General features: G+C 39.5%; 1 protein-coding gene across 1 annotated transcript; it reads left to right on the forward strand.

The window, feature by feature from the left end:
• Nucleotides 1–486: 486 nt before the first annotated feature.
• Nucleotides 487–2,371, forward strand: LOC130907934 (thyroxine 5-deiodinase-like). The gene has a single exon (XM_057823478.1). The coding sequence runs from the start codon at nucleotides 577–579 to the stop codon at nucleotides 1,372–1,374; it is 798 nt and encodes a 265-aa protein (XP_057679461.1). The 5' UTR covers nucleotides 487–576; the 3' UTR covers nucleotides 1,375–2,371.
• The last annotated feature ends 18,225 nt before the right edge of the window (nucleotides 2,372–20,596 follow it).

Consider the following 20,596-nt stretch of genomic DNA (forward strand, 5'->3'; position numbering starts at 1 on the left):
AAATGCAGGGTAAACAAATATTTTTGTTCACATTTAAAAAAAAAAATGTATATATAGTAAACCATGCTAGTAATGCTTTCCTGTTTATATATTGTATTTCATCACGGAAATTTAAACGCATCAAAGAATTATTTAGGGTATTTTGGGTGCCTTTTTATTAATGAACGGTCCAAACTGTGAATGACTCACCCTCGCAATCGTCCTTGTGCTTCCCTTTCTTGCAGCGCCGTCTAGTGTTCATTAACGTCCCTACACTCGCTTCGGGAGCTACCAGCTGATGTTGACGTCAAACTTTTTTGCAGTTTTCCCACCATCCGCTGTCGAAAGAAAGCAGAATGTAATGAATACGTAAGTAAAAGGGTGTGTTTTGTCGGTTCAATGTAGTGAATACGTGTGAGCGAGTGCAATGAGGTGAGAGGAGGTAATCCCCCACCATGTGAGTGGGCGGAGATGAGTCAAACGGTGCCGGCCCTATAAAAGGACGGAGTGAACACAGAGTTCCGTCCCAAATGTCTCGAGACGGTTGACGGCCGGTTTGGCTCTGTTCTCCTGTCCCGTCGTGTCTTTGTCCGCACGATGCACGACTCCAGCGGGGTACAGCTGGCGCGCGCTCTGAAGCTCGCTGCCCTGTTTCTGCTCCTGGTGCCTCGTTTTCTGGCCGCGGCAGTGACGCTGTGGCTCCTGGACTTCCTGTGCATCCGTCGCAAGGTGCTGCTCCAGATGGGCGCGCGGCCACACAGTGCTGACGACCCACCTCTGTGCGTCTCTGACTCCAACCGCATGTTCACGCTGGAGTCGCTGCGCGCTGTGTGGTACGGCCAAAAGCTGGACCTGCTGAAGTCCGCGCGGCTGGGACGCGCGGCACCCAACACGGAGGTGGTTCTGGTGCCCGAGCGCCGTCCGGTGCGCATCCTGGACTGCATGCGCGGGACGCGGCCGCTCGTCCTCAACTTTGGCAGCTGCTCCTGACCGCCCTTTATGACGCGCCTGGCCGCCTTCCAGCGCGTCGTCAGCCAGTACGCCGACATCGCTGACTTTGTGGTGGTCTACATCGAGGAAGCGCACCCGGCCGACGGCTGGGTCAGCTCGGACGCTCCATACCAGATCCTCAAGCACCGCTGTCTTGAGGACCGGCTGAGCGCAGCGCGCCTCATGCTGCCTCAGGTGCCTGGCAGCAGCGTGGTGGTGGACAACATGGACAACTCGTCCAACGCCGCCTACGGAGCCTATTTCGAGAGACTCTACATCGTGCGCGACCAGAGGGTGGTCTACCAAGGGGGTCGGGGACCGGAGGGCTACCGGATATCGGAGCTCAGGAAGTGGCTGGAACAGTACCGGAGGGACATGAGCGCGTGTCCGGTACTTCAAGCCTAACCCAGGAGAATGTATATGTTTGGTTGCCTTTTGCCTGCGCTCGCACATTGAGTGTCTTTTGTGCGATGCAGTGTGTTATGACTCCTCCAAATCAAGGGTTCTCAAACCTCAGAGGTCCTGGGACCCCTCCCTGGGGAGACATGTGTCCAAGGACCCCTCAAGCCCAACGCCGATCAAACATAATAAACTATAATGTGTACCACTGTACACACCCCAAAACCCTATCAACAAGCATCAGAGCAAATTAAAAACTTTTAAAGGAAAAAGTTGTATAGTTATGAGAATTAAGTTGATTTCTTTCAACATAGGATATTAAGTCAGGGTTTAAAAAGGGAAGACTCACATTATAAAGTCACTTTATTCTCCTAATATAATACCTATTATTCAAGAAAAAAAAGACATGTTGAAAAATATGCCATTTATTCTGAGGTCTAACGCCTGTGGTATTACATATTTAGGTTTTTTTTTTTTCTTTTTATAAGAAGGACTTATTCATGCAAATGTGTCAGTGTTATAGTGTTATATCACTATCCTGTTTAAGCTTTTAATTGCTCAAAGCCTAGGAAGGGAGGAGTAATTGGTTAATTATGTTTGCCTTATTGGCAGACAAGTCTCATTATGTAGGTATGCACTTTTTTATTATGATAATTAATAGCAAATTATTATGCAGCCCCCACCCCCCAAGATCCAGCTCACGGACCACCGGAGGGATCCGGGGACCCCAGTTTGAGAACCACTGCTCTAACTTCCTATTATATATTCTATTGCTGTTGGGTTCCAGGTGGCACCCTGGGGTGTCTGCGTGAAGTTCAGTTCTCCAACGGCCCGGCCACAGAACCGACACTGATGTTTGTGACACCCCAGTGGCTTGATGGGTTGACGTGCCCGCCGGCACCAAGATGACAGAAGAAACAAGGGGTACATTAGGATGTGATGTCATGTTGTGTAATTGAACAAATTATTTTTTTTGTATAAAATAAATGAGTAACACATTGAACCTTTTGGAGTGATGTCATGATTTGAGTTTTACTGTCTGCAAATTTTGTGTGGCAAATGAAAGACACGCGAGCGTGCTAGCGTGCCTCTTTGTGTGTGTAACATAACATGAAACAGTGCATGGATGAGTGTTAAAAGTTAAAGCTTATAAATTACTTTGTCTTGTAACATTCTCCAACCCTCAGTTTGTCAGATGCAGGAGGAAATGTAGTCTGGTTGACTGGTTGAGAGAAGGTACCGAGCTCTGTAATGGACTTCCCCAATACGTCAAATGTATTAAACCTTGATTTCGATCAATCTTCTGAAACTGACTTAAACATAACAAAAATTAAGTTAGCCCACGCTCGTTCTCAATGGCTCAATTTAACATGCATGTTTTTGGAATTTATGAGGGAACTGAAATAACCATGCAACCATGGGGCAAACACCAATCCACATACAATTGAATTCAGCTGCCAAATTGTCATTGCCTGAGTTTTTTTCTCATAAAGTTACATTTCAGGCATGTATGGACTCCTGATAACCAATTCTTTTGTTAAAATGTTAGTGTAGCAAAGTAGCTGTATTATTCTTTAATTTAAATTTTTAAGAAAAAAAAAGGTTTATATTTTTAGAAATGAATTTTTAGTACTAATTATGTTATGCTTGATTCATTTTTCTGTAGTCAAACATCGGTACAGCATCAAATTTTTGCACTTCCCAATGCATAATGCACTGTTCACTTGCAGTTTGAAGATGCTAATGAAATTCAATGCAAATTCTTATATAATGTACAGTACATGTATGACGCACGCAGGCACACGGATGCACGAACATAGGATTAGGGATTACAGAGTTCCGTGATTCATGTTGGTCCCAAGTGGTTCGGTTCTCATACTCCCTCGCCTCAAACCTGTAAACGTCTCTGTTTCTTTGTTCTTGGGAGTTTCTGCTTGTTCCACTGAAAAATCAACACATGAGAGAACAATAACAGTTAATAACAGACACAATCCTCACATAAATAAATGCAACTCATCTTAATCATTTTAAAAAAACAAAACGGGTTAAAAAATTTCAAATATTATATAACTGAATTTTTAATTATTATCTGCCCTTGACGACAATAGGCACCAAATCCATTTGAAGTGGTTCAAATGGATTGGATATCTATCACAGTTTTATGATTATGGGGGTAATATGTCAAAATTAAGAATTATGTTTTAACATCTGATACAGTGCTAGTATTAATATTGAATGTCCTGCACTTTTTTGATGCATAAATTCACTTTATTTAACATTTCAAAATTCTACGGATGGCGTCTTAGTAATACACGTAATTAGGAAATATTGCTCATAATTGCACAGGCCAAAAAGTTAAATATTTCAGAACTAATGATATTTTTTTTTTTTTCAAATCTTTTTTTCAAATCTATGTGCCTGCCTTCTTTTTAAATTCAAGCCTTATCATTTGACGAGTTTTGAAGCCCTACTGAAAGTTCACTAGCGTTTGGTTGGATGTTGAGAGAAAAAAGTTCCATAAATCCATAAAACAGGTGAAAATTAACAACATTCACGTGAGAAAGCAAACTACAGACCGAAGGTTGTCGTTGATTTACCCTCAAGGACGTTTTGTTGAAGAATGCAGTGACTTTTGTGCTGTTGCAACTCAACACAAAAGGGGAAAAAAGCTTGAAATTTAATATCAAACGAGACACGAGCTCCTGGGAGTAAAATGGTAGGACATACTGTACATTTAAGTTTAGGAAAAAATCAATTGCTCTTATCTGTGATGCACTCTACATAATTTAATGGCTACATATGACAATGTGATTTTTTTTTTTTTTTTTTTTGCATTAAAACAGAGGAAAGGGTGTTTTTAACTATATAAAACACACAAAAATAATAAATATTACTATTTTAAATATTGTAATTTTTGCATGAAAGTTCATTCCTGGTGTAACAAAGAAACAAATGTAATCGGAGGGCTTAGTAAATTATAGATAAGAACGTGCATGTGCACATAATGCATAGAATAATAATGTGATGTATAAGGCGAAAAAGCATTAGCGTTTGAATAGTGAAGAAACATTTTACAACACTTCAATAAGTTTAAAAACAGCTACAATGCAGTCATGATAAATCTGCATAGGCCAAAAAATACTCTTATAAATCAAACTTCACACATTGTTACGAAATACATGAGAAATGGAAATGGGATAAAACATTTAATTTGTGTGCGTATGATAGAAGGGCAAATTGCACTGATCACCTTAGCATGGCATCTGTGTCTCGGTTGCCATGGTAACCTGGTTGCCATGAGATCTATTTTATCTGGACGGATCAGTCTGCTAGTGCAGATGTCACCGGGTGCTGCTCTAAATAATAACACCTTCTCTGTTAAAAAGTAAACATTTCCACAGGGGTAGACATTCAAGAGAGCGCGACACTTCTGCAGAATCAGGTGTCTTGAGACTGGCCTTTATTGTTTTTCGTTTAAATGCAAGAATCGGAGAGCCAGACATACTGAGTGGCACTCATGAATGGAACCAAATGATCCAGGCAAGCAGTCTCCTCCTTCCCTTCCTCCTCATTCTCCTCCTCCGCATGACGCAAGTCTCAGCGCGTCTGACGCGTGGCTCTGATGTGCAGACTTGGGAATAGCATCCACTCTCTTTCCAGTGGTTAATAACCCTCCGGCGGGATATGGAAATGTGTTTACGGTTCCTCGTTGCTCACCCGCAGGCTCTGTGCTCCCAATTGTATGTACCAATGTATCTCTCGCTTCCAGTTCTTTCGACCACATGTTTACGGTAAAAGACGGCGTGGCATTTCGAAGGGTATACCATATTGGCCCGAATATAAGATGGCCCTGATTATAAGACGACCCCCACTTTTTAAAGACTCAAGTTTGAAAAAAGACTTTTTGAACACCAAATTATTTTTTATACAGAAAATAATTACAGTAGATCCAAAACAAATGATTATAACAATATATTTGAGGGAAAAAGCATGTTATTTTGCCTCATTCAAATGTTAATATCTGAACATTTAAATTTGTAAACTACAGTGCAATCACACTCGTAAATGAATGGCTTCTGGTTTTTGAAATGTAAATAAACCAATCTATTGTGATAAAACAACAAAATTGCAATAACTGCATTAACCATCAAAGTGAAGTCTAACACTGCAAAAAAATAATGCAAACTGGTTAAACTAAAAAGAGTAGCTGAGATCTGTCATGACAGAACATCGCTTCAATGATATCTGGCGCCATCTAGCGTCGTGAATGGGTATAATGTCTAGACCGCGAATATAAGACGACCCCCTATTTTTCAGTGTTATTTCAATGCAAAAAACATCGTCTTATATTCGGGCCAATACAGTAACAGCGTTTAGTTTGACGGACTAAGTTCAGTGGAGTCAACAGAGAAGAGCTTCAATGGCACAAATACTGTAGGCTTAGGAGGTATCAACTAGAGAGTTGTTCAAGCAGGGGCATAGGTTTGCATAGGGATGGTAGGGACATAACACTACTAACTTTTCAGAATGCTCAAATTGTCCCTACCAACTTTGAGGCAACCTGATTTGCGTTATAAAATGACTTCAGTTATATAGCTAATTTAGCTAGGTTCAGACCGCAGGTCTCAATGTACGAGTCCTATTTTTTTGTGTTTTTCCGACTAATGTGAAGCATTAAGTGGACGGTCTGAAAGGGACAAGTCAAGTGGACCATTTCAAATCTGATCTGGGTCACTTTTGTATGTGGTTTAAATCTGATCTGGCCCACATTTTTCCAGAATGTGGCGGCGGTCTGAACTGTCAAGTCACCCAAATCGGAAATCACGCACCAATTACGTCAGCAAAGAGCGAGGGCGGCTGGCAGGATGGCAGCAATAGCTGTGCGTTAGTGTTAGCGCCTAGCTTTAATTCGGCTTTTGCGCATTAGGCGAGCTTGACCACAGTAAAAAAAAATTAAAAATTTAAAAAAAAAAAAAAAGAAAGAAAGAAAGAAAAGAAAAGAAAAGGATAAGCCTGATAATGCTCGGTTTTCTCTCTGTGCGCCAAATAAGCAATATTTCAGTATTGCCTACATGGCTGTGTCTGGGCAAACCGCCGCACGCTCAGTGAGTGGATGCGTTCTATCAATCCATATAAACTTTGAATATAAGACTAAACGGGGATTATTATTGTCTGTTATTTGTGTCCTCTTTTTGGAAATGAAAATAAGATCACCCTGGAATGATGTACAGCCAGCATTTGGTCATTTGTTTTGATGCTTCTGCGCATGTGGGTCAGTTTGCTCAGCGCATGTCGGACTGCGAATTAGTGCGCAAGGGTAATACTTGAACGGGCTCAATGGACAAAGGCTGTCTCAACGGGCATGCCAAAAAAACAGAAATGACAAAATAATCGGAATTGTGCTTTAAGTCCTGCAGTATGAACTTAGCCAAAGTGACCCAGATCGGTTTTGAAATGGTCCACTTCTATGTGACTTGTGCCGTTCAGATCGTCAACTTAATGCCTCACTCGAGACAGAAAAACACGAAAAATCGCAACGTAGCTTAGATTGTTTTACAAGATGCTGTAAGGATAAGATTGACCCTACAATTATTAAGTGAATTATTTTCATTCTTTGACTTACATTTATCTTTTCACTTGCTAAATATGCCCCTTCATTTTCCCCCTCAAACGCACGTTTGAGTGACTGATGACTTGCCTACCTACTAATTTTGTTACAATAAGTCTGACCTGCATTAGACTGAGCATAACACTAAACTTTGTCAATTTGCCAACCTTCAAAGGTCAAGTAGGAAGCTGCTTAAAGAGAAGTGTTCTCCAGTATGTTTTCTACTGTTTACCCCCTTCTCCCCCAATTTTTTTTTTTTTTTTTAATTTATGTGGTCTTAAAACAGCCCAAAGGAGCTTTCATTATTTTTCATTTTTTCAAAAGCAGTAGTGTTTTACCTGATGGATGGTTAATTTTTTCTCTTTTTCTTTTTCATTTTTCTTTTTCAGTTAAATTTAGTTTCTTTATTTAGACAAAGTTGAGCGGTGTTAAGACAGATGTTTGATTTTGCATTCCTGGATAGTGAAGATGTTATTAACACGTAAGTATTTATTGTGTACCTTAATATAATTTATGTTCAAATATTGCAATGGAAACTTTAGTAGTTTTTGAAAACATAGGTTTGAATCGAATGCTGTATCACCGTAACCAATACATATGAAAGTTAGTAAAAGTCTATAGGCTACAGATTTATTTTTGCATTGATCATTTAGCCTTAGAACTAATTATTACTATTTGTGAGAAATGTAGCTCTGACCCCCGTTCACCCAATCTGTTTGGTTTTATTAATGTCCCGTCCCTCGCAAAAAGTGTACATGCAGGTTATGCTGTTATATCATCCCTACCAATGTTAATGTTTTGTTTTTTTTGTCATTACTCAGCAAAAATTCTTGTGGCTATCTGTTGTGTCTTCATAAGGAGTGCGCAAAAAACAGCTCACTTTGAATTGATCATGGAATATTTACATATGTTGAATTTAGTCTAAGTTACCATTACCGCGAGGAACTACACCCTCTAAAATGGATCTGACTTCATCCTAAAAGGAAATATTTCGAAGAATAAGGGCCAGTCCTTAAATGCTGTAGATTGCATCGAGAAAGATGACGCAGGAGAATTGAAGCAATCGTTTTGTGTGTTACATGCCCTCAGAAATTATCAGCTGTTAGGAAACTGAAGTTGTATTTTTAATTTCAGGTTGTAGCGAATTTAAGTCGTGCATGCAGTGATCACACAACTTGCTGTTGTTATAAATGGTGACCAAATTTAAGCAAGAATTCATCAGCTGTATGTCAGAGAGAGAATGGAAAAATCAAGGAAACACATGGGAGCGTACTGTATACATTGCAACATTGCATTTCACTAGATGTGTCCAGTTAGATGTGATAAAAGTAAAAAACATTGGGCAGATGGAAAAACGTTTAAATTAAGTTCAACTGAAATAATGCATTTTACATTTATCATAACATTTAAGACATAAGCCAATAACCCTACTTAGTGTGTATTGTAAATGTCCCAATGTTTCCCTCCTCGGTTAAACAGAAGTGAAGTTTATTGGACCACATTTAGACCTTGGAAGCTCCGTTTGTACTACGTGGAAGCTTCGACATTGCCAGGCCACACAAACACTTTTGCTCTAGTTTACGTTTAATGGCTTTTAAAATGTCCAGCCAGGCAAGGGTGCAGACAGCTAGCTTGATTTAAAACACAGGAGTTATCCAACGAGTTCTTGAAAAAAACACTTCTACAAAGAAATGATGTCGGATGAGTTATTATACTGGATGTCAAGCTGTGTATGCGGTGATGGTAAATGCTTCTGTCCTTGGCCTGCATGTGCCCCCCCCCCCCCCCCCCCCCCCGAAATATTGTCCGACTTCTCTCTCTGAGCTCTGGAGGTGGTTTCAAGACATGTTCTCAATCATATAAAGTTTTTTACTGGCCTCTAACATGTATCCCTTTTGTCCTAGATGAAACGGATTCCTCCTATTTGGGACTTTCTTCACAGTGGGAGTCATGTTTGGGATGGTGTTGTAGATCTTATCTCTGGAATCACAAGTGCCTTCAGATCCACGTGTACAGATTAAAAATAATGAAAAATGGAGGCATGTATGACTGGGTAACATCCAAAGTCAAAGGCTCCAAAGTGGTACATTTTGTAGGGAGAGAAAAAGAATGTCACCTAACTCACACCAACCACCAATCCAACGTGATTGAAGAAATCCATACTAACGATCTTCTTGGCTTATGGCTTGATGTTATTTCATGTGCTAGCTTTCTCTACTGGGCTGAATTTGTTAGACTGTATGACTCCTTTGAGTGAGCAGCATTTATAAGGCTTGACCTCGAACTTGGCTGCTGCACTCCAATTAGTGAAAGGCGCGCCTGTTGCGAGGGAAAAATAAGATCACGTGGGGGTAAGCGTGTGACCTTTTATTGAGACCACCTCGGGATAAATCATTCGCATTCCTGCTTTATTTTGGTTTGGGTTTGTGTCTTGATACAGTTGACTCAATAATATCGTATTTTTTTGCACTATGGGAATGCCTGAACCAATGTGTGTCAGATAAAAGGTTTAGTCAAGGGATTCACATATTTTTAAACTTTTCTTTTACGTCGTCAAGCTGCCTTGTGTTCATGTCTTTGAAATGACAAATGAATGTTTTGCTTCCTTCATGTATCTTTTATCTTTAAAGAATAATTATATAATTTTGGTCATTGAAGAGGTCCCCTGCTGCTTTATGTCCTTAACACATACACACAAACACATACACAGAGGAAAAATAGAAAGGAAAAATTAGGCCAGAAGAATATTAATTATGTATATATGTATATAAATTATATACAAATTAGGGCTGCCAAAATTATCGCGTTAACGGGCAGTAATTATTTTTTTTTTAATTAATCACATTAAAATATTTAACACAATTAACACACATGCCCCGCTCAAACAGATTAAAATGACAGCAGTGTCATGTCCACTTGTTCCTTGTGTTTTTTGGTGTTTTGTTGCCCTCTGCTGGCTCTTGGGTGCGACTGCTATTATGGGTTTCAGCACCATGAGCATTGTGTAATTATTGACATCAACAATGGCGAGCTACTAGTTTATTTTTTGATTGAGAATTTTACTAATTTGATTAAAACGAAAACATTAAGAGGGGTTTTAATATAAAATTTCTATAACTTGTACTAACCTTATCTTTTAGGAACTACAAGTCTTTCTATCCATGGATTGCTTTAAAAGAATGTTAATGTTAATGCCATCTTGGTGATTTATTGTTATAATACACAAATACAGTACTTATGTACAGTATGTTGAATGTATATATCAGTCTTGTGTCTTATCTTTCCATTCCAACAATAATTTACAGAAAAATATGGCATATTTTATAGATGGATTTTATAGAAAAAATTTAATCGTTTGACAGCCCTAATACAAATATATCTAAAGGCAACCATCAATAACCTCACTGCTGTGTGCCATTAACAGCTTGCGATGGGAAAAAGAAAATCTCACGGCAATAAACTCATTCACCCATGTCATTTATGACAAAAAACCTCTCAGACGGAGTGTCCCTCTCGCTAAAGGTCATCTCCAGGACTTTGTGTATATTGTTTTTTGCTCAGTCGATTAGAGCAGAAGACCCCCGTCAACCTTTCTTGCCACCCAGTCTGTTCCCGCCTGTCAATCACTGCTGCTTCCTCCTGCACTTCATGTCCCCAACTGCATTCTGGCTTCACGGCTCCAGACGGTCAGGTGAGGCCAAGGCATCTTCGCTGCGTGTTCCCTACTTTTGTTACCTTGAGTGGATATGCTTATGCGTGTCTGCCTGCGTCTGATTTGAGCACACTATGAAGACACTATGCATGTGCATCCTGAGGTGCTCTAGATATGCTTATATTCCAGACAGTCAAGCCAAAGGAGAATTGTGCTTAAAGCCACTCTCAGATAGATTCATTATTGCTGAAGAGGTCCCCCATTGCTTCATGTCCTCATTGCATTTCTGCACGTGCATATAAATTCACACAGTGAATGGGCTACAACTTTAGGGACACTGTACGATAAGATACAGTGTCACAGACATTTTAAATGTAAAGATGTTTTGTTTTTGTTTTGTTTTGAGCGGGTAAATTAATTTAAAAAAAAAAAGAAATTAAAAGTAGCTCAGTGATCTATTCAAAAGAATAAGCATAAATAACAGTTAGCCAACTCTTAAGATAGGCAAACATGTCTGCTGAGCGGGACTACTTCTCGTCAGAATTTAATGATAGTTACAGAACATTGTGTAATGTTTGTAAACAGAGCATTTCTTGAGCTACCAGCAGGAATCAACTTAATACAAAAATATTATTTGTCATTTACTGGTTGCATTACTTTTACTGGTCTAAAGACATGGGTATCGGATCGGATTGGTATCGGCAAAAAATATCTTTAAAGAGTCTGATCGAACGTCAAAAAATCTGCATCGGGACATCCCTACTTAAAATACCTTATCTAATTAAACTGCTTTGACAGAGACAGATTTTCTAGAGCAGGGGTCAGGAACCTTTGTGACCAAGAGAGCCAAAACACCCAACATTTTAAAATGATTCCACGAGAGCCATACAGTGTGTGTATGTGTGTCTCAATACTGTGTATGTATACTAGTCCTTCTATAAAAAATTAGCATGTTGTGATAAAGTTCATTAATGTACTGATAAACATTAGACTTTAATATATTTTAGATTCATTACACACAACTGAAGTAGTTCAAGCCTTTTATTGTTTTAATATTGATGATTTTTGCACACAAAAAAATTCAAGAAAAACCAAAAATCCCTATCTAAAAAAATGAGCATATTTCATCCGACCAATACAAAAAAGTGTTTTTTAATACAAAAAAGGCAACCTTCAGTTAAATATATCAGCTATGCACTCATAACTTGGTCGGGAATCCTTTTGCAGAAATAACTGCTTCAATGCGGCGTGTCATGGAGGCAATCAGCCTGTGGCACTGCTGAGGTGTTATGGAGGCCCAGGATGCTTCGATAGCGGCCTTAAGACCAGCCACAGTGTTGGATCTGGTGTTTCTCAACTTCCTCTTCACGAAGTCCCACAGATTCTCTATGGGGTTGAGGTCAGGAGAATTGGCAGGCCATTTGAGCACAGTAATGCCATGGTCAGTAAACCATTTACCAGTGGTTTTGGCACTGTGAGTAGGTGCCAGGTCGTGCTGAAATATGAAATCTTCATCTCCATAAAGCTTTTCAGCAGATGGAAGCATGAAGTGCTCCAAAATCTCCTGCTAGCAAGCTGCATTGACCCTGCCCTTGATAAAACACAGTAGACCAAGACCAGCAGCTGACATGGCACCCCAGACCATCACTGACTATGGGTACTTGACACTGGACTTCGGGCATTTTGGCATTTCCTTCTGCCCAGTCTTCGTCCAAACTCTGGCACCTTGATTTCCGAATGACATGCAAAATTTACTTTCATCTGAAAAAAGTACTTTGGACCACCGAGCAACAGTCCAGTGCTGCTTCTCTGTAGCCCAGGTCAGGCGCTTCTGCCGCTGTTTCAGGTTCAAAAGTGGCTTAACCTGGGGAATGCGGCACCTGCAGCCCATTTCCAGCACACGCCTGTGCACGGTGGCTCTGGATGTTTCTACTCCAGACTCAGTCCACTGTTTCTGCAGGTCCACCAAGGTCTGGAACCAGCCCTTCTCCACAATCCTTCTCAGGGTGCGGTCACCTCTTCTGGTTGTGCAGCGTTTCCTGCCACACTTTTTCCTTCCCACAGACTTCCCACTGAGTTGCCTTGATACAGCACTCTGGGAACAGCCTATTCGCTCAGAAATTCTTTCTATGTCTTAGCCTCTTGGTTGAGGGTGTCAATGATGGCCTTCTGGACAGCAGTCAGGTCGGCAGTCTTGCCCATGATTGCGGTTTTGAGTAATGAACCAGGCTGGGAGTTTTTAAAAGCCTCAGGAATCTTTCGCAGGGGTTTTGAGTAAATTCGTTGATTCAGATGATTAGGTTAGTAGCTTCTTTAGAGTACCTTTTCATGATATGCTAATTTTTTTAGATAGGTATTTTTGTTTTTTTTTTACTTTTTTGCCAAAATCATCAATATTAAAACAATAAAAGTCTTGAATTACTTCAGTTGTGTGTAATGAATCTAAAATATATGAAAGTCTAATGTTTATCTGTACATTTCAGATAATAATGAACTTTATCACAATATGCTAATTTTTTTAGAAGGATCAGTATATACTGTATGTATATATTGTCCGACTCGGCTTTGTGATCACCGTTTTTTTTTTTTTTTCTTTTCCGTGAGCGCATTTTAACGCATCATGCGGGAGCAAGAGTGAGGGCATGCTCAGCTTTTACAAGCAGTTGCCGAGTTGTGATTGAAATAAATCTTAAGAAAACAACAACGAAAGCCTGACATCGCTACTTGGTATGTTACAATGGTTGCGCACTCACCATTTGGAAAATAACAAATAGAATCATGGTGTGGCACTGCATATATTTCGTGGACGTGGAAACTGCAACCAAGGAACTTGTACATAACAGTGGCCGGGATATGTGGAGCCTCTCGGAGCAGCTGTTTCGTAAGTCTAGCTCTCCTGCAGGTGGCGACAATTTTGACAGGCAAAAAAGTCATGGAAGTCAAACTGATTGTGCACCTCTATTATTTGAGGTACCACACAGTTCACTTTCGTAGTTTAATTTTCCCCTAGGCATTTTTATATACTCTAGATCGCTCGGCATTGAGTTGGGAGGAGCCAGCCCCGCTGCTGGCTAAGCGGAGATTTAAGGTGCAAGACGAGCTCTGTACTAACACACATCTCCATGCAATCCGCAAAGGGAGGACCACCAATGGGCACCGAATTGAAGCATATTATTTCGAAAAATGTTTGAAGGTCCAAGAAATATGAGTAAATGGACCATCAGCTCATCACAGCTCGTTCATGTCAAATGAGCCGGCCGGTTTCACATTTAAAATGACGGGTTGGCGGACAGCCAAATGCATTCATCAAAAGAGCCAGATATGGATCGCGAGACACTGGACTTCTGTCCTGAAGACTGAGTTTGCAAAATGAGTTGACATTAACTGGCCTGATCAAGAGTCATTGGATGTCCTGTATGGTCTCGCAGATCCCATTGGAGGTGAATGTCTGAGAGCTCCTGTTTTGTCTGAGCTCCGTTGGGACTAAAGACAAAACAGCCTGGGTCTCAGCTTCCCATAATAATTGCCTGTTATTTTGCAGAGGAACAGGATGTCTTACCCTGAGGTCCACATCAGCGTCGTAAGCCCTTCTTTGTTTGGGGTGGGTGTTGGTTGCACTGTTGCCTTCCCAGATGAAACACCTGTGGGGTGGGTTCGCTTTTTAAACTAGTTGGCAAGTAGCAGCGTTGTCGCCGTAGAGCCGTCAGGGGGTCAGTCAGGCTGTGTGAATGTAACAATGGACATTGCTGGGATTGAGCCCAGTTGTTTGCTGTGGGGGCGCAAAAGCAGGCTTGTGGCAACATATCAAATAATGTGTAAATGTTTCTTTTCATTACAAAAGTCACTCAGAACACTTCTTGTTTCATAATAATTATATTTTTCACCATGGGAGTCAGTTAAAGACTACTAAAATATTGCTTATCCTCTTGATATTTAAACATGTCAATTTGAGAGTACAGGTGTTAAAAAGCTGGATAACTTAAATACTGATATCAGATTGTTTTTTTTTCTTTCTATATTAAATAAAACATTAAAAATATATATAAAAATTGTAAGTAAAAAAGGGCTCATGCAGCCATCAAAAAACATCTGCATCAAATTATTTAATACATCAATAGGATATTTTTTTAAATACTTTATGCATTGTATAGTTAACAACAGAACAACACCATCAGGGTTTATACGTTTGTTTCTTTCAAATGTTTTTTTTAATTTTTTTTTTTAGTTTGAACTTTAGAGTCTGTCAATCTGACCTTCAACAAGATGGGAATTAGAGAGTGATTTCTTGTACAGTGGTACAAAAATGTATCTGAACCTTTTGGAATTTCGCCGGTGGGGATGAGGTGTTGATGTTGGTGAGCTGTTCCATTCTTCCTCCACACATGACGTTGTGTGTTACTCCCAAACAATTTGACTTTGGAATCATCAGTCCACAAAATATTTTGCCACAATTGAGTGTCCAAGTGCCTTTTTGCGAACATTAAGCGAGCAACAATGTTTTTTTTTTTTTTTTTTTTTTTTTTTTTTTTTAAGACAGCAGTGGCTTTCTCTGTGGAGTCCTCCCATGAATACCATTCTTGGTTATCATTTTACATAAAGTTGATGTGTGCATAGAGATATTGGACTGTGCCAGTGATTTCTGTAAGTTTTTAGCAGACAACCTAGAGTTCTTTTTTTACCTTTCTGAGTATTCTGCGCTGAACTCTTGGCGTCATCTTTGGTGGATGGCCACTCCTTGGGAGAGAAGCAACAGTGCCAAACTCTCTCCATCTGTCGATTGACTGTCGATTGATGAACATCAAGACTTTTAGAGATCGGTTTGTATCCTTTCCCAGCTACCGTATATACAAATCAACAATCCTGAAGACAATTCTTACCAGATGTGTGTGATTTTTTTTTTTTTTTAATCAATTTATATAGTATAATAAATGGCCATGTTTTTTGGCGTGTTTGGTTTTGATGTAGAAGTCATATTAGCTCATAAATATTTTGGCACTACAAGTTTTGTTGAGTGAGTATCGAAGCATTTGGCTGTGGATGAGCAGATATAATGAATAAATAATAAAACTAGGGCTGTCAAAATTATCGCGTTAACGGGCGGTAATTAATTTTTTTAATTAATCACGTTAAAATATTTGACGCAATTAACGCACATGTCCCGCTCAGACAGATTTAAATGACAGTAGAGTGAAATGACCACTTGTTAATTGTTTTATGGAGTTTTGCCGCCATCTGCTGGCGCTTGGATGCGACTGATTTTATAGGCTTCAGCACCCATGAGCATTCTGTAAGTAATTATTGACATCAACAATAGCGGGCTACTAGTTTATTTTTTGATTGAAAATTTTACAAATTTTATTAAAACGAAAACATTAAGAGGGGTTTTAATATAAAATTTCTATAACTTGTACTAACATTTATCTTTTAAGAACTACAAGTCTTTCTATCCATGGATCACTTTAACAGAATGTTAATAATGTTAATGCCATCTTGTTGATTTATTGTTATAATAAACAAATACAGTCCTTATGTACCGTATGTTGAATGTATATATCCATCTTGTCTTATCTTTCCATTCCAACATTTTACAGAATATAAATATAATTTACAGAAAAATATGGCATATTTTATAGATGGTTTGAATTGCGATTAATTGCGATTAATTTTTAAGCTGTAATTAACTCGATTAAAAATTTTAATCGTTTGACAGCCCTAAATAAAACACAAAAGGTAACTTTTCCCTGCTGCTTCTGTCATTGTTTGGCTGTCCCTATATTTATTGGTCTGACTGCACATCTTTGTGTTTTCTTTCAAGAAAAAGGCTTTCAAAAACAAGATATATTCAGCTTGAAGAATTGTCTTGAATGATGCACATTCTTATTTATTTCTTCTCTCAACACTCGCAGGCAACTTTCGAGGGAAATTGTGGTGTAATTTAATTTGATGATTCCCTTATGGAAGGATTAAGCGAAAAAGCAGTCTCCTACACGGCGTGACACGGCTCGTCTGAGAAACTGTCAGAACCAACTGTCTGGCAGCGAGGTGACCTGACGCCAAAGCAGTTGCATTGTTCTTGCGCCATTCTGCTCAGTTAACTGAATCCTGTCTTCACAAATGGAGATGACAGCTTTAATCTTTCATTTACATCCCATTATCAGGCTTTCCCCCCTTGATCAATATCATGCCTTGATGCCATGAACGTCTGAAGATTCACAAGGAGCACTATGGAGGACTTCTGCAGATTGTGAACGTACCTGAAGGTTTCTAAAATAATGTTTACAAGAAGAGGAAAATAGCAGCGCCACAGGGGGTTCATACAACATGCCTGAAATAGTAAAAAAATTATGCAACCAATGATAGGTTGACCTGGCAAGCAATAAAGTGGTAGCATTGGCTTGTACAGACAGAGCTACCTCTCATCTGGCACACTTGAGGAATATTTACAAAACACATTAAGGAGTGTCAATGATGGCATAGCCTTCGGTAACAAGGTTGCTTGCTCCAGACGGAGGTGAAAAGTTCCTCCTCTCAGACATCAAGCATGATTGTGTGTGTGTGTGTGTGTTTTTTTTTTTTTTAAGACCCAACAGAGGCTACGGTGCAAGTACGTTCAAAAGCAGGGTGCGAACTAGCAATGCCAGAAGTATGAATTTGCCTAAATGGGGATAAAAGCGAATGAAAAATGAAAGATTCATGTATTTGTCAAGAAAAACGTATTCATAGTCAAACCTTTTAGGTATATTACAACAGGCACTGACATTTTCTTAGGCATGATTAGGTTCTGTCATGCTCCATGGAAGAGAAGTCTGCCTCATTGAAGGCTCCTGTCCAGACAAGGCCCAATTCCTAAGCCGTGTGCTCTGATGCAGCACAGCGTCAGACATGAATGAAATTGACATATGGCTCGCATTCAAAACACACGCATTGTAAAGAAAGCTTCCACTGCGAGGAGCGATTCAAGTCAAGTTCTACGCGAGTTAGGTCGGAAAGTTTAACTTCAATCTTTCAGCCTTGTTTTCATCAAGCATGACACTCTGATCGACATAGGTTTATTACTGACAGACAAAAAAAGCTTACTTTGAAAGCGGAACAGGAATATGAAAGAATTATTCTGAGAAATAAATAACACCAAATGCTGTATCCCTTCCATGGTATTTCATTCATGACTATTGGTGAAAATTATTTCGTGATTTTCTACATTACACTATTTAAGCAAGCAGACATCCTTGGTCAATGACAGGCAATGTTGAGATTTTTTAATCGATAGTCTTTGAACTTGTGCGTTACACCACATGTACATTAGTGCGACAGACATGCATGTCGTTGAACACAACTACCACCTTTGTAACCATAATGATGATCTTCTAGCCCAATATTTCACGGGGAATCTATTAGGTCAGCCAGACTAAAACCAACAGGTACTTATGGAAGAGTAACAGAAAGAAGCCAAAACTTCTTGCTCTAAAGAATTCCAAATACATAATGTTCTCAATTGTTTTCCTTTGTACTTAGAGCATAGTCTTTGATGGAAAATGCATGCTTACCATCAAAGACAATGACATATGTTAAACATTTTTAGAGATTACAGGTTATACTACTACCTACTGGTCTGGAATGCATGATATTGCCAACTACAACAAAAGACGTGCAGATTCGTAGGCCCAATAATAAAATTATGTGGCATTATGTTGGTCTTACTGTAGAGACAATCTTCAAGTGGAGGCTAATTAGTCAGGCAGACTGATTACATTACTAAGGTACTCACAAAAATCAGTTATCATTCAAGGTGAAGTAACGCACCGATGAAAACCTAAAAATTGAACGCACAGGAGATGGACATTCAAAACTTTCTTTTTTTGGAGCCTTGTTTCCATAGCGATAGGTTCTGACATCTTCGGTCGTGACGAGCTAATTTTTGGTTGCTAGGACGAGGGATAAATGGAAGGGAGGGGGTCTAGCTCAGGCACAGTGTACCAATGAGTAGTCAAAAAAAGGGCTGTCAGAGCAGCTTGATTAAAAACTAAATAACATGAAAGATATCATTTAGTTTCCACTTTGACTATGAGGGACAGAAATGAACTCCAGCAGCCTTGTATTTAAAGATGAGCGTGCGGGAGACTGACTTTTATTCTCTATGATCCAAAATGCCCAGAAGAATTTTTCCCTGTTTAATTGTTTTTTTTTTTGTTGTTGTTGTTTTTTTGCAACGTGGCAAATCCATTTTCTGAATCAGAGACATTTAAGAATCTAAAAAGAAGGCTAGCTTTCAAAGGAAAAAAATAAAGATTGAAGGTGGCTGTTTGCGAAAAATATATTGCTCATCTTCATTATGGTGACTTCAAAGTGAAAATGTCTACATTTGTCCCTACAATCCCAGTAGACGTGGCAATAGAGGCAGCAGGTGGGTGCCAACACTCCCCGGAGTGCACGAAAGGAACGCCGAGAACCCAAACGACCTCTAAGGAGCCAATTTAGAGACCTAGAATGGCTGAGGGCAGGCAGCACATAGCAACCTCCTTGAAATGGTGTCAAAGACCGTTTCAATCTAGACTCAAGCTCATTATTAAAGCTCAGTCAGGGGATTAGCCCACAACTGCTGCTTAATGATAAATGCAGATACATAAGATCAAATTCTGTAGAACAGTGAGAGGAACAAGCAAACTAGCGAGAACAAGATAATTAGAGGCAGGTAGCAGCAAGTAAGGTTAGTCATGTGAGGAGAAGATGCACAGCTGAAAAAAAAACGATCACATTTGGATTTTTCAACTGCATTGAAACCTCAACAGTAGTTCTCAGTTTTATTCTTTACGAGCAAATAAAAGCAGTTCTCAAAATGCTACCTAAATTTGACCAACATTAAAATAAATGAGTTCCTCAATACTCAACTCTAAATTTATTTTGTAAGCATATGTGAGAGTGTTAATATAAACTGCACAAAAACCTGATCACCATATACTAAGTCTGTGTCTCTGGTTTGATTTAAAAGTTAACAATTAATATTTGAAGTTTTACACAAATACAGCGTTACAACAATATAGCCTACATAAGGACAACTAAGGCAGAGATTGGTAAATGATGCAATTTGTAACATTTTTGCATAAAATCACCAAATGCGATCTGATCTTTGTCTAAAACGCACAGATGAAACAACAGTGTCTGCTTTAACTAAAACCACCCAAACATTCATAGGTTTTCATATTTTAATGATAGTATGCAAACAATGACAGGAGGGGGGAAAAAATAAGTGAACCATGACACTTAACATTTTGTGCCCCCCCTTTGGCAGCAATAACTTCAACCAGGTGCTTTCTGTAGCTGCAGATCAGTCTGGAACATCTATCAGGACTAATGTGGACCCATTCTTCTCTACAAAACTGCTTTACTTCAGTCATATTCCTTGGATGTCTGGCATGAATTGATTAGGCCATGCCACAGCATCTCAATGGGGTTCAAGTCGGGACTTTGACTTGGCTACTCCAGAACGTGTGTTCTGTTCTTCTGAAACCATTCTGAAGTTGATTTACTTCTGTGTTTTGGATCATTGTCTTGTTGTTGCAGCCATCCTCTTAACCTTCAACTGTCTGACAGACGGCCTCAGGATTTCCTGCCAAACAATCTGATAAACGTTTGAATTCATTCTTCCATTAATGATTGCAAGTTGTCTAGGCCCCGAGCCAGCAGAACAGCCCCAAATCATGATGCTCCCTCCACCACGCTTCACGGTGGGGTTGATGTTGGTGAGCTGTTCCATTTTTCCTCCACACATGACGTTGTGTGTTACTCCCAAACAATTCAACTTTGGTTTCAGCAGTCTACATAATATTTTGCCAAAACGTCTGTGGGGCGTCCAAATGCCTTTTTACAAACATTAAACGAGCAACAATGTTTTTTTTTTTTTTTTTTTTTTTTTGACAGCAGTGGCTTCCTCCATGAAGTCCTCCCATGAACCCCATTCTTTTACATAGTTT

Source organism: Corythoichthys intestinalis, chromosome 19 (assembly GCF_030265065.1).
Source record: "Corythoichthys intestinalis isolate RoL2023-P3 chromosome 19, ASM3026506v1, whole genome shotgun sequence".
NCBI lineage: Eukaryota > Metazoa > Chordata > Actinopteri > Syngnathiformes > Syngnathidae > Corythoichthys > Corythoichthys intestinalis.